The sequence below is a fragment of the Hippopotamus amphibius genome, chromosome 11, assembly GCF_030028045.1.
Source record: "Hippopotamus amphibius kiboko isolate mHipAmp2 chromosome 11, mHipAmp2.hap2, whole genome shotgun sequence".
Lineage (NCBI taxonomy): Eukaryota > Metazoa > Chordata > Mammalia > Artiodactyla > Hippopotamidae > Hippopotamus > Hippopotamus amphibius.
Window position 1 is genome coordinate 54,905,181 of NC_080196.1, and position 14,730 is coordinate 54,919,910.

The 14,730-nt window shown below is 38.9% G+C and overlaps 1 protein-coding gene across 8 annotated transcripts in view; it reads left to right on the plus strand.

Annotated features, from left to right (window-relative positions):
• Positions 1 to 14,730, plus strand: part of SPIRE1 (spire type actin nucleation factor 1) — a 214,381-nt gene that overhangs the window by 147,594 nt on the left and 52,057 nt on the right. For all 8 annotated transcript variants that reach the window (XR_009047974.1, XM_057698892.1, XM_057698893.1 and 5 more), the window contains one exon: positions 1,875 to 2,039. Coding sequence is in view for 7 of the 8 variants with exons in the window: in XM_057698892.1 (XP_057554875.1) it covers positions 1,875 to 2,039 (165 nt within the window). In the remaining variant the exon portion in view is untranslated. The remainder of the gene's footprint in view (positions 1 to 1,874; positions 2,040 to 14,730) is intronic.

Genomic DNA, 14,730 nt, shown 5'->3' on the forward strand with positions numbered 1-14,730 from the left:
ATTAATCTGGAATATTTAAGAGTAAGGTTAAAAAACAAGTAGCCTGTATTGTCTTATAAGTCAGTATTGACACTTTAAAAAAATTTATTTATTGGCTGCATTGGGTCTTTGTTGCTGCACATGAGCTTTCTCTAGTTGCAGCGAGCAGGGGCTACTCTTCGTTATCGTGGCTTCTCTTGGGGAGCACGGGCTCTAGGCATGTGGGCTTCAGTAGTTGTGGCACATGGGCTCAGTAGTTGTGGCACATGGGCTCAATAGTTGTGGCTCACAGGCTTTAGAGCACATGCTCAGTAGTTGTGGTGCAGGGGCTTAGTTGCTTGTGGCATGTGGGATCTTCCTGGATCGGGGATCAAACCCTTGTCCCCTGCATTGGCATCATCACTAATTTATCTGTTGTGAGAATTCAGAGTTCCATGTCAGGTTTTCTTAAAGCCTGAGGAGGTCAAGAGAGGAGACAGTATTTTAAAAATGAGATGGTGTTTGAACTGGATCTTAAAGGAATGAGTAAGAGAAGCTGAGACAAGAGCATTCCCAAGGAAGAGATCTAAATATTTTAGGGATTTATATTAGGATATCTTTAATGGCAGAATCTAAGAGTCTGCCTTAAATATTAATATTTTAGAGGATGTTTTGATGGATATACCACAATATTAGGTACCTCAAATCCTTTTGGGAGTAAGAAATGGTATATATTTTTTAAAAAATCACAAATTGTTTTTTGAGGACATTTTTGAGAAATTTAATCAGTTATGTAGACAATTCTTATGAAATATATCACTTGGTTTTTAATAAATATGTTATGTAGCTATTGATCCACTCATTAGTGTTTAACAGCCTATAATATTTCAATTAAATATCATATCAATTTTCTCTTTACTGAAGGTGAGAATATGACATCTTATAGGCTGGATAACAAAAGGGTTAAAGTATAATAATAATAACACATTTAATGTATTTTAAATTATTATAAATACTTCACATACATCTCATTTTCTTGAAGGGCAGACAAAGTAATTTACTATTTGTAGATAAGAAAATTGATATTAAATAATTTGTGTAGAGATAGTAATAACATAAAAATTGTCATTTTTGAGCATTTTCTATGTGCAGAACACTATACATCAGCTCTGAGCATCTCAACAAGTTATAAAGTACCATTTTCTGTTATTGATGAGGAAGCCAGGGTTCAGAAAGGTGAAGCAACTTTCTGGATCTCAAATAGCAGTAGATGGTTGTATCAGTTAGCTGTGGTCACAACGATGCTGCGTAACTGTACACTACAAAATACCATGGCATAAAGCAGTAGCACTTACGCAGCTCATGAGTCTGCAGATCAGAGTGGTAGCTCCACTCCGTGCATTGTTCTTCTCCTGGATAATCCTGCCTGTGGGCCTTGTGCCAACCCAGGCATGATGTTCTCATGGCGGTAACAGGAGCAGAGGGACAGGCTGTTGCGAGTTTGCTGTTGAAGCCTTTGCTCATGCCACATGCACTAATATTCCAGTGGCCAAGCAAGTCATAGAGCCAAACCCAAAGTTCAGTGTGGGAAATATGCTCCTCTTCAGTGAGCAAAGCCACTTGACGGGTGGAACATGAGGGGCCTGAAGAACTGAGGCTGTGAATGCAGGATAGCACAGGGGGTAAGTTAGGGTTTTATCCAGGTGTCCCCGCAGTTAGAGCTGGTGGATTCTCTGCTGGTATCCTGCCTGCTTTTTAGTACCCTAAAATATAATTTTTAAAATCATTTTTGTTTGATTTGCTCGGTGTTTTGTAATCCAAGCTCTTAATTTTTTACTTTTTTTAAACAACTGTAGCTATTTAGAGGAAACTAGTAAATTTATTTGTGGGTGTCTCTGCACCCTTGGCTCTTTCAGGCTCGATTCTGGGTGCAGGTGATGAGGGATTTGCGGAATGGAGTAAAACTCAAGAAGGTCCAAGAGCGGCAGTACAACCCTCTGCCCATCGAGTATCAGCTCACCCCTTACGAGATGCTAATGGATGACATTCGATCCAAAAGATACACTTTGCGAAAAGTAATGGTAAGTAACAAAGCAAACTGTTAATGGACTCAAATGGTTGTTTTTCCGTAATCTTATTTGTTGAAAATGTTCTTCTCAATATAGAAAAGTTGGAAAATACAGTAAGCTCAAAGAAAAGTTACAAATGTGTAATTCCACAAGCCAGACAAAAAGTTGCTAACATGCTGGTGAATAACCTTCAGTCTTTTTTGTGTACATTTTATTTGGACAAAATGAATTAAAATTGAACACTTTGTTTTGTGATTAGTTTTCACTTAACATATTTATGAACATTTTCCTGTGTTATGATATATTCAACATCATCATTTCTAAATGACTGCATCTTTCCCAGCTTATGGCTGCACCAGAGTTTATTAAACTAATCAACTTATCTCGAAATATGTCCTGAATCTCACCACTTCCACTTTAGATCCCCTCTGTTCCAAACCATCACCATCTCTCCTTTAGACTATACCGTGGCCTCTAGGTGGTCTTCCTGCTTTTACTCTTGCCCCTTTCAGTCTGTTTTCCCCCCCAAACAGCCAGAGTAAACCTCTTAAAGTGAAAATGTGATGATGTCATTCCTCTGCTCAGAACCTCCACTTCTTTCCATCACACTCAGAGTAAGCAGTGCATCCTGACCTTGGCCACAAAGTCTAGCCAGGTCACCTCTCAGCCCTCACATCCTCGTGGCTGGTTCCCCTCTATAGCCACCCTGGTTTCTGCTGCTGCCTTAACAGTGCCTCACATGACCGTGCAGCTAAGCCTTTGCTGTTGCGTTTTGCTCAGCACATCCACATAACTTGCCTCTTCACTTCTCAGGTCTCTGCTCCAGCATTCACTCACTGGAAAAGTCTTTACCTATGTGTGTCCATAGGTTGCATTGCCATGTATTTTCAAGTTTATGGTCTCTTTCCCTTACAAAGATAGGGACATGGCGACAACTATTTTTTTGTGTGTTGTTTTTTTTGGCTGAGTTTTTTTAGCTATAATAGTTTTCTTGATGAGTTATTTAGGATATTTTATTTTATATATATGTTCACATCATCTGTGAAAAGAGGTACTTTTACTTCTTCCTTTCCAACCTGGATGCCTTGTAATTATGCTGGCTAGAACGTTCAGTTCGTAGTTGAATAGAAGTGGCAAATGCAGGCATCCCTGTTGGATTCCTAATCTTAGTGGGGAAGCATTTAGTCTTTTCACAAATGACTTGTATCATGCTGAGGAAGTTTCTTTCCAGTCCAGGTTTGTTGTGTGTTTTTATTATAAAACTATGTTGGATTTTGTCAAATCCTTTTTCTGCAACACTAAAGACAATCATGTGTGTTCTTTTGTTTCATTCTGTTAATGTGACATATTACATTGAGTGATTTTCATAAGTTAAACCACCCTTGCGTTTATGGGATAAATCCCACTTGGTCATGATGTATAATCCTTTTAATATGCTGCTAGAGTGCTTACTAATGTTTTGTTAAGGATTTTTGGGTCCATGTTCAAAAGGGATTTCATCTACGGTTTTCTTGTGATGTGTTTGTCTGGTTTCGTATCAGGTTAAGGCTGGCCTCACAGAGTAAAATAGAAAGTGTTACTTCTTTTTCTAATTTTTGAAAGCGTTTGTGAAGGATCTTGGTTAATCCTTTAAATGTTTGAGTAGAATTCACTGGTGAAGTTTTCTGGTCCTGGGCTTCTCTTTGTTGGGAGATTTTTGATTGCTGATTCAATCTCTTTACCAGTTATAGGTCTGGTCAGATTTATGTCCGTCCTTACTTTCTTCCTCCCTCCCCCCTTCCCTACCCTTCCTTAGTTTTGGTAGTTTGTGTCTTTATAAGAACTTGCCATCTCATCTAGATTATCTTATATGTTAAGGTACAGTTAATGTACAGTATTCTCTTATAATACTTTGTGGTAATATCCCTACTTTGATTTCATTTCCGATATTTGTATTTTGAATCCACTTTTTTTATTTCTTTAACAAAGCTAAAGGTTTGTTAATTTTGTTGATCTTCTCAATGAAACACCTTTTGCTTTTGTTGATTTTGTCTGTTGTTTTCTGTTCTCCATTTCATTTATCCCTTCTCTAATATTTATCATTTCCTTCCTGTTCAAGGGATGGGTTTGGTTTTTTGTTTGTTTGTTTTGTTTTTAAATATCCTTTGGGTATAGAGTCAGGTTATTGATTTGAGACCTTTCTTTTTTAATGTTGGTGTTTAGAACTATGAATTTCCCTCTGAGCATTGTTCTTATTGCATCCCATTCGTTTTTTGTTTTTTGTTTTTAATATTTATGTATTTATTTAGCTGTGTTGGGTCTTAGTTGTGGCATTCAGGATCTTCATTGCTGCGTGTGGGATCTTTGTTGTGGCATGCAGGATCTTTTAGTTGCAGCATGTTGGGATCTTTAGTTGTGGCATGTGGGGTCTAGTTCCCTGACCAGGGATTAAACTGGCCTGAGCCCCCTGCATTGGGAGTGCGGAGTCTCAACCAGTGGACCACCAAGGGAGTCCCTGTATCCCATTAGTTTTGTTTTGTTTTTTGTTTATTTTTTAATTTATTTTTTGGCTGTGTTGGGTTTTTGTTGCTGTGTGAGGGCTTTCTCTAGTTGCGGCGAGAGGGGGCTACACTTCATTGCGGTGTGCGGGCTTCTCATTGCAGTGGCTTCTCTTGTTGTGGAGCACGGGCTCTAGGTGCTCTGGCTTCAGTAGTTATGGCACGTGGGCTCAGTAGTTGTGGCTCACAGGCTGAGTTGTTCTGTGGCATGTGGCATCTTCCTGGACCAGGGATTGAACCCATGTCATCTGCATTGGCAGGCGGATTCTTAACCACTGCACCACCAGCAGGGTAGTCCCATCCCATTAGTTTTTAAGAGTTTTCATTTTCATTCATCTTAAAGTATTTTGTTATTCCACTCATAATTTCTTTGACTTGCTTGTTGGAAGTGTATTTTTAGATTCTACATATTTGTGAGTGTTTCAGTTTTCCTTCTTATATTGATTTCTTTCATTTCTTTTTGATTGGAAAAGGTACTTTGCATGATTTCCATCTTTTTAATTTATTGCAACTTGTTTTGAGGCCTGATATATGGAGAATGTTCCATGTACATTGAAGAAAGTGTGTCTTCTGCTGTTGTTGGGTGGAGTGTTCTGTATAGTTGTTTTCTTTAGTTGGTTTATAATTTTGTTCAGGTCCTCTCTTTCCTTATTGATCTTCTGTCTAGTTGTTCCATCCTTTATTGAAAGTAGGTTATTAAAGTCTCCAACTAATATTGAAGAGCTGTCTATTTCTACTTTCAGTTATTTCTACATTTGCTTCATATACGAGGGTGAGTCAAAAATTATCCACACTCTGGTTATATTAAAACTTCTGTTGGCTGCACTCTCTTATCAGTGCTTTCTCTTCAAGGTTGCTGTCTCCCCAGTCACTGCTGTGCGGGTGTGAATGTGTTACATCAGTTGATTTGTAACTGCGGTGTGAGCAAAAATGGATGCTCCACTTGTGATTTGCATGAAAGAAGAGCAGGGTGCAATGATTCATTTTTTGTGGTCTGAGAGTGTGCAGGTCCGCACACTTCTGCCCACACTGTCGACTCTCTGCAAAAACTTCATTTTGAGGTGTTAAAGCATCCTCCTTCTAGTCCTGATCTTGCTCCATCGGACTTTCACCTGTTTGGTCCCCTGAAAGAAGCCCTATGCGGATGAAGATTCACTTCTGATGAAGAAGTGAAGACAGTGGTACATTCGTGGCTCACAGCTTAGCCTAAAACATTTTTTAATGGGGGAATATGAAAGTTTGTTGACAGATAGACAAAGTGTATTGAAAAGCAAGGAGGTTATGTCAAAAAATGACGTATTTGTCTTTTCTAAAAGTTAATTAAAATAAATCCTACAGCCAGAGTGAGGATAATTTTTGACTTACTCTCGTGTTTAGGGTTCTGTAGTTTGGTGCATGTATACTTGTTATGTTTTCTTGATATATTGACCTTTTTATCAATGTATAATGTCTTTCTTTGTCTCTTGTGACAGTTTTGTCTGAAAGTCTAGTTTGTCTGACATTAATATAGCCACGCCATCTCTCTTTTGATTACTAGTTTGCATGGAATATCTTTTTCCATTCTTTCACTTCAGCTTATTCATGTCTTTGGATCTGAAGTGAGTCTCTTATAGACAGCATATGATTGGATCATGTTTTCTGTTTCTTTTCTGCCAATTGCTTCCTTTTCATTGGAAAGTTTTTTCTCTTTATATTTATTTATTTATTTATTTATTTATTTATTTATTTTTTATTTTTTTGGGGGTACACCAGGTTCAATCATCTGTTTTTATACACATATCCCCATATTCCCTCCCTTCCTAGACTCCCCCTCCCTCGAGTCCCGCCCACCCTCCCCGCCCCAGTCCTCTAAGGTATCTTCCATCCTCGAGTTGCACTCCCTTTGTTATACAACAACTTCCCACTGACTATTTTACAGTTGGTAGTATATATATGTCTATGCTACTCTCTCACTTTGTCTCAGTTTCCCCTTCACCCCCCACCCCCTCCCATACCTCGAGTTCTCCAGTCCATTCTCTGCATCTGCATCCTTGTTCTTCTCACTGAGTTCATCAGTACCATTTTTAGATTCCGTATATGTGAGTTAGCATACAATATTTGTCCTTCTCTTTCTGACTTACTTCACTCTGTATGACAGACTGTAGGTCTATCCACCTCATTACATATAGCTCCATCTCATCCCTTTTTATAGCTGAGTAATATTCCATTGTATATATATGCCACATCTTCTGTATCCATTCATTTGTTGATGGGCATTTAGGTTGCTTCCATGGCCTGGCTATTGTAAACAGTGCTGCAATAAACATTATGGTACAAGTTTCTTTTGGGATTATGGTATTCTTTGGGTATATGCCCAGGAGTGGGATTACTGGATCATATGGTAGTTCTATTTGTAGTTTTTTAAGGAACCTCCAAATTGTTTTCCATAGTGGCTGTACCAACTTGCAGTCCCACCAACAGTGCAGGAGAGTTCCCTTTTCTCCACACCCTCTCCAACATTTGTTGTTTCCAGATTTTGTGATGATGGCCATTCTGATTGGTGTGAGGTGATACCTCATTGTGGCTTTGACTTGCATTTCTCTGATGATGAATGATGTTGAGCATCTTTTCATGTGTTTGTTGGCCATCTGTATGTCTTCTTTGGAGAAATGTCCATTTAGGTCTTCTGCCCATTTGTGGATTGGGTTCTTTGCTTTTTTGGTATGAAGCTGCATGAGCTGCTTGTATATTTTGGAGGTTAATCCTTTGTCCATTGTTTCATAGGCAACTATTTTTTCCCATTCTGAGGGTTGCCTTTTAGTCTTGTTTACGGGTTCTTTCACTGTGCAAAAGCTTTTAAGTTTCATGAGGTCCCATTTGTTTATTCTTGATTTTATTTCCATGATTCTAGGAGGTGGGTCCAAAAGGATCTTGCTTTGATGGATGTCATAGAGTGTTCTGCCTATGTTTTCCTCTAGGAGTTTTATAGTGTCTGGCCTTACATGTAGGTCTTGAATCCATTGGGAGTTTATTTTGTATATGGTGTTAGGAAGTGTTTGAATTTCATTCTTTTACATGTTGCTGTCCAATTTTCCCAGCACCACTTATTGAAGAGGCTGTCTTTTTTCCATTGTATACTCGTGCCTCTTTTGTCAAAGAGAAGGTGCCCATATGTGTTTGGACTTACTTCTGAGTTCTCTATTCTATTCCATTGATCTTCCTTTCTATTTTTGTGCCAGTACCATACTGTCTTGATCACTATGGCCTTGTAGTATAGTTGGAAGTCAGGAAGCCTGATTCCACCAACTCCATTTTTCCTTCTCAAGATTGCTTTGGCTACTCAGGGTCTTTTGCGTTTCCATACAAATCGTAAGATTTCTTGCTCTAGTTCTGTGAAAAATGCCATTGGTAATTTGATCGGGATTGCATTGAATCTGTAAATTGCTTTGGGTAGTACAGACATTTTCACGATGTTGATTCTTCCTATCCAGGAACATGGTATGTCCCTCCATCTGTTTGTGTCATCTTTGATTTCTTTCATCAATGTCTTAAAGTTTTCTGCATACAGATCTTTTGCCTCCTTAGGCAGGTTTATTTCTAGGTATTTTATTCTTTTTGTTGCAATGGTGAATGGGAGAGTTTCCTTAATTTCTCTTTCTGCTCTTCCGTTGTTAGTGTATAGGAATGCAAGAGATTTCTGTGCATTCATTTTGTATCCTGCTACTTTACTCAACTCATCAATGAGTGCTAGCAGTTTTCTGGTAGAGTCTTTAGGGTTTTCTATATATAATATCATGTCATCTGCAAAGAGTGACAATTTTACTTCTTCTTTTCCAAATTGGATTCCTTTTATTTCTTTTTCTTCTCTGATTGCTGTGGCTAAAACTTCCAAAACTATGTTGAATAATAATGGTGAGAGTGGACACCCTTGTCTTGTTCCTGTTCTTAGAGGGAATTCTTCCAGTTTTTCTCCATTGAGAACAATGTTGGCTTTTGGTTTGTCATATATGGCTTTTATTATGTTGAGGTAATTTCCTTCTATGGCCATTTTCTGGAGAGCTTTTATCATAAATGGATGTTGAACTTTGTCAAAAGCTTTTTCTGCATCTATTGAGATGGTCATATGGTTTTTATCCTTCAATTTGTTGATATGATGTATCACATGGATTGATTTGCATATATTGAGGAATCCTTGCATCCCAGGGATAAACCCCACTTGATCATGGTGTATGATTTTTTTAATGTGCTGTTGCAGTCTGTTAGCTAGTATTTTGTGGAGGATTTTTGCATCTATATTCATCAGTGATATTGGTCTGTAGTTTTCTTTTTTTGTGACATCTTTGCCTGGTTTTGGTATCACGGTGATGGTAGCCTCGTAGAATGAGTTTGGGAGTGTCCCACCTTCTGCAATATTTTGGAAGAGTTTGAGAAGGATAGGTGTTAACTCTTCTCAAAATGTTTGATAGAATTCGCCCGTGAACCCATCTGGTCCTGGGCTTTTGTGTGTTGGGAGATTTTTAATCACTGCCTCAATTTCTGTACTTGTGATTGGTCTGTTCATGGTTTCTATTTCTTCCTGGTTCAGTCTTGGAAGATTGTATTTTTCTAAGAATTTATCCATTTCTTCCAGGTTATCCAATTGATTGGCATATAGTTGCTTGTAGTAGTCTCTCATGATGTATTGTATTTCTGAGGTGTCCGTTGTGACTTCTCCTTTTTCATTTCTAATTCTGTTGATTTGCATCTTCTCCCTTTTTTTCTTGATGAGTCTGGCTAATGGTTTGTCAATTTTGTTAATCTTTTCAAAGAACCAGCTTTTAGTTTTATTTATTTTTGCTATGGTTTCTTTCCTTTCTTTTTCATTTATTTCTGCTCTGATCTTTATGATTTCTTTCCTTCTGCTCACTTTGGGGTTTCTTTGTTCTTCTTTCTCCAGTTGTTTTAGGTGTAAGGTTAGGTTGTTTAGTCGATGATTTTCTTGTTTCTTAAGGTATGACTGTATTGCTGTAAACTTCCCTCTTAGAACTGCTTTTGCTGCGTCCCATAGGTTTTGGGTTGTTGTGTTTTCGTTGTCATTTATTTCTAGATATTTTTTGATTACCTCTTTGATTTCTGTAGTGATTCCTTGGTTGTTTAAGAGTGAATTGTTTAGCCTCCATGTGTTTCTATTTTTTGCAGTTTTTTTCCTGTAATTGATATCTAGTCTCATGGCATTGTGGTCTGAGAAGATGCTTGATATGATTTCAATTTTCTTGAATTTGCTGAGGTTTGATTTGTGACCCAAGATGTGATCTTTCCTGGAAAATGTTCCATGTGCACTTGAGAAGAAAGTGTATTCTGTCGTTTTTGGATGGAATGTCCTATAAATATGAATTAAGTCGAGATGGTCTAATGTGTCATTTAAAGCTTGTGTGTCTTTATTTTCTGTTTGGATGATCTGTCCATTGATGTAAGTGGGGTGTTCAAGTCTCCCACTATTATTGTGTTCCTGTCGATGTCCCCTTTTATAGCTGTTAGCATTTGCCTTATGTATTGAGGTGCTCCTATGTTGGGGGCGTATATATTTACCATTGTCATATGTTCTTCTTGAATGGATTCCTTGATCATTAGGTGGTGTCCTTCCTTGTCTCTTTTACTAGTCTTTACTTTCAAGTCTAATTTGTCTGATATGAGTATTGCTACTCCAGCTTTCTTTTGACTTCCATTTGCATGGAATATCTTTTTCCATCCCTTTACTTTCAGTCTATATGTATCCCTTGGTCTGAAGTGAGTTTCTTGTAGGCAGCATATATGTGGGTCTTGTTTTTGTATCCATTGAGCCAGTCTGTGTCTTTTGGTTGGAGCATTTAATCCATTTACATTTAAGGTGATTATTGACATGTGTGTTCCAATTACCATTTTCTTAATTGTTTTGGGTTTGTATTTGTAGGTGTTTTCCTTTTCTTGTGTTTCCTACTTAGTGAAGTTCCTTTAGCACTTGTTGTAAGGCTGGTTTGGTGGTGCTGAATTCTCTTAACTTTTGCTTGTATGGAAAGCTTTTGATTTCTCCCTCAAATCTGAATGAGATTCTTGCTGGGTAGAGGATTCTTGGCTGTAGGTTTTTGTCTTTAAGGACTTTCAGGATATCCTGCCATTCCCTTCTGGCCAGCAGAGTTTCTGTAGAAAGGTCAGCTGTTATCCTGATGGGTTTTCCCTTATATGTTGTTTGTTGCTTTTCTCTTGCTGCTTTTAATATTTTTTCTTTGTGTTTAATTGTCGTTAGTTTGATTAATATGTGTCTTGGTGTATTTCTCCTTGAGTTTATTCTGTATGGGACTCTCTGTGCTTCTTGGACTTGGTGAATTATTTCCTTTCCCATGTTGGGGAAGTTTTCCACTATAACCTCTTCAAATATTTTCTCAGCCCCTTTCTTGTTTTCTTCTTCTTCTGGGATGCCTATAATTCGAATGTTGGTATGCTTAATGTTATCACTGAGGTCTCTGAGACTGTCTTCTATTCTTTTTATTCTTTTTTTTTTTTCCTGCTCTGTGGCATTTATTTCCCCCATTCTATCTTCCAACTCACTTATTCGTTCTTCTGCCTCAGTCATTCTGCTGGTTATAGCATCTAGAGTATTTTTAATTTCAGTTATTTTGTTATCCATTGCTGTTTGTTTTTCTGAGTTCTTATGAACTGTTTCTTGTACTTTCTCTATTTTGATATCGAGATTTTGTATCATTTTTACTATCATTACTCTGAATTCTTTTTCAAGCATTTTTCCTATTTCCTCCTCATTTATTTGGTCTTGTGGGTTTTTTTCCTGCTCCTTTGCCTGCATGGTGTTTCTTTGTTTCCTCATGGTTGTCCAAGCTTTTGGGGTTGCTTGTCCTGGCGATAGAGGTGTTTATAGAAGACTTTCCAAGCCTCAGACTAATGTCCAAGTATTGGATTAAACGAATATTAAGTCTAGGAAACACATACATGTATAAGACACACAATTACTGAATCCATTAGGACATAAGGCTCTAGAAAGACCTGACAGACCCCCAGTGTGCTATCAGATATTCAAAGAGAAACCCAACAGAAATTGACAACTGAAACATAACAAATCAGAGACAAAAGCAAACAAACAAACAAATAACACCTTACACATACAAACCTTAATCCAGGGAGATTTTGTAAGCTAGGATCAAATATAGAAAAGAGCCAGAGTACCACCAGAGAGAATGGAGATTCTCAGAATGTACTTAGACAACTGTACTAAGAACTAAGATAAAGACAAAAGCCTAATATTAAATACCAAGGCAGTGCATCATCTGGAGAATAGAGCAAGGAGTCTGAGCAGACCGATAGTGTTGCCTATAAGTATGTTAAGATAAAATACACTTAAAATGGCTGGAAGAAATGGGAACAGAAGAGCGTAATGTGGTTGGAAATATGCAAATAAAAAGAAAGGAATAGAAGTGTATAAAAGAAAGGGATGAAAGGAAAGTATGAGAGATATATTGTCCCTACTACCAAAAACTAAGCTAGATATAGAAGTATATAAAAAGGCAAAAAAAAAAAAAAAAGAATAAAAAATATCATTAAAAAATTATGTTATAAAACTTGTAGATCCCTTAGGGCTAAGATCGTATTTAATAAAGAAAAAAAAAAAAGAGAGAGAGAGAGAGAGAAAGAAATAAAAAAAAAATCCAGAACTGATCCCAGAATGGACCAGTTCAAAAGGTATTGACACTACTATTTCTGTTTCCTTAGTGTTTCAGCTGTAAGTGTCCTTCTCCTTGCCTTGGGTTTTTTTGCATTATTCTGTGACCAGCAGAGGTTCCTTTATTGTTCATCTGTAAGCGTCGGTGTGTGGGGAGGGAGAGGGTACAATAGTGGCTCCTTCTCCTGGGAGTGAGTGAGCAGTGGCGCACTGTTGTTTCAGTTGGGCTTGGAGGTGCCTGTTGCAGAGGGACACCCGCGGCTCATGCGTAAACAGAAAGTCTTAGAGTTGGGCCTCTCTTGGGTTTTTTTTGTTGTTGTTGCTGTTTTTTGTTTTTTTTTTTTTTTCTCTCGGCAGCCTCCCTGCTGCTGGCGTTGCAAGGGGTTTTAGTCTAGCCCTGCCCGAGCGCCTGAGGGTGCTTGTTATCCCTGAGCGCCTTAGGTGGCCCACGGGCGTCTCTCCACTGCCTGTTGCAGAGGCACAGAAAGAGAGAGAGAGGCTACGCGCGCGGCTCCTCCCCCCAGCCCGTGAGCCTGCAGCCTCCAGGCGCCATCATGGCCGGGCAGCTCTCAGGGACGGGCACTCCTCTCCATGGACCTCCTCCCTCCTGTCCTCTCGGTCGGTCACCCTACCGGCAACAATGTTTCTCACCGTGAACCAGCTCTCCGGTTCCCACGCTCCCGCTCCCGGACCCTCCGTTCAGCAGCGGATGAATGTCTCGGTCCCGGAACGCTGAGCTGCGCTGCGGACCCTCCGTATGTTTCTCACTCCCTCCCGTCTGCCACAGCTCCGCCGCTTCACCCTCTTTGAGCCTTCATAGATGCCTCCCTACCGGCTATGTCGGGCTCCCCGTAGTCCTTTCTGGTGTCCGAGGCTGTTTGCTGGTGTTCAGCTGGTTCTCTGTGGGAATGACTGCGTCCTTCCGTGCATTCCCAATGCATCTGTGGAGAGGGATGCACTCCACGTCGCTCTACTTCGCCGCCATCTTTTTTTTTTTTTTTTCTCTCTTTATATATTTAATGTTAATGCTGAGAAGGAAGGACTTATTTCTGCCTTTTGATATTTCTTTTCTTTTTTTATAAATTTATTTATTTATTTATTTAATTGGCTGTGTTGGGTCTTTTTTGCTGTGTGCGGGCTTTCTTTTTAATTGCGGTGAGTGAGGGCTGCTTTTCGTTGTGGTGCGCGGGCTCCTCATTGCCGTGGCTTTTCTTGTTGCGGAGCACAGGCTCTAGGCACATGGGCTTCACTAGTTGCAGCACATGGGCTCAATAGTTGTGGCTCACGGGCTCTAAAGCAGAGGCTCAATAGTTGTGACGCAGAGGCTTAGTCGCTCCGTGGCATGTGGGATCTTCCTGAAGCAGGGATTGAACCTGTGTCCCCTGCATTGGCAGGCGGATTCTCAACCATTGCACCACCAGGGAAGCCCTGATATTTATTTTCTCTGTTTTAGGTCTCTTTTGTTCTACATGCCCTTTATTATCACCTTCTTTGTGCTTTTTTCCCCCCTGCTGTGCCATTTTTGGTTCTTTTTTCATTTCTTCTTCTGTATAGTTTTTTAGGTTTTTTTCTTAGTGGTTACTTGGATATTACAGCTGATAACTTTATAACAATCAAGTTTGAATTAGTACCAGGTTAGTTTTAATAGTTTTCAAACACCCTTTTCGCTTACTTGTGTTATTGTCATAACTTACGTCTGATTTATACATTGTGTGCCCACTAAAATAGATTGATTGTTGTTGTTTTAGACATTTGCCTTTAAATTGTATTGGGGAAAAAAAGAGTAGTTACAAACCAAAAGTGCAAAAATAACTGGCTTTTATATTTATTTATGTAGCTGACTTTACATTCCTTTTTAGGTGTTTATATAACTTCAGATTACTGTCTACTGTACTTTTCTGTAAGCCTGAGCAACTCCCTTTAGGGAAGAGTTACTAGTGATGAATTCCCTTAAGTGTTTGTTTGCCTGGGAATGTCTTAATTTCTTCTTCATTTTTGAAGCAGAGTTTTGCTGGGAATAGAATTCTTGGTTGACAGTGTTTTTTCCTGTCTTTAAATGTTATCCCACTGCCTTTTGGCCTTTATGGTTTTTAATGAGAAATCACTTGTTCATCTTATTGAGGATCCCTTGTGATAGTCACTTCTTGCTGCTTTCAATATTTTTCTGTCTTTCAACAACTTGACTGTAATGTGTTCTGTTGTGGCTCTCTTTGAGTTTATTACCAGAAGTTTATAGAGCTTCTTTGATGAGTAGCCTTGTATTGTTAAGAAATTTGGGAAGTTTTCAGCCATTAGTTCTTCACTTTTTCTTTGTCCTCTCTTGCCTCTCCAGTCCCTCTGGGACTTCTGCTGTGTGCAAGTTTGTACAGTTTGGAGGCTGTGAGTAGTAAGTGAAGGAAAACATATGTTACTGTATTGTGGTACCCTTTGTAGTTTTCCTTTTTCTGTCTTTCTCTGTCTGGCTAGTTCTGTGCAGTTCACTTGGGTAAGTTTATACTGA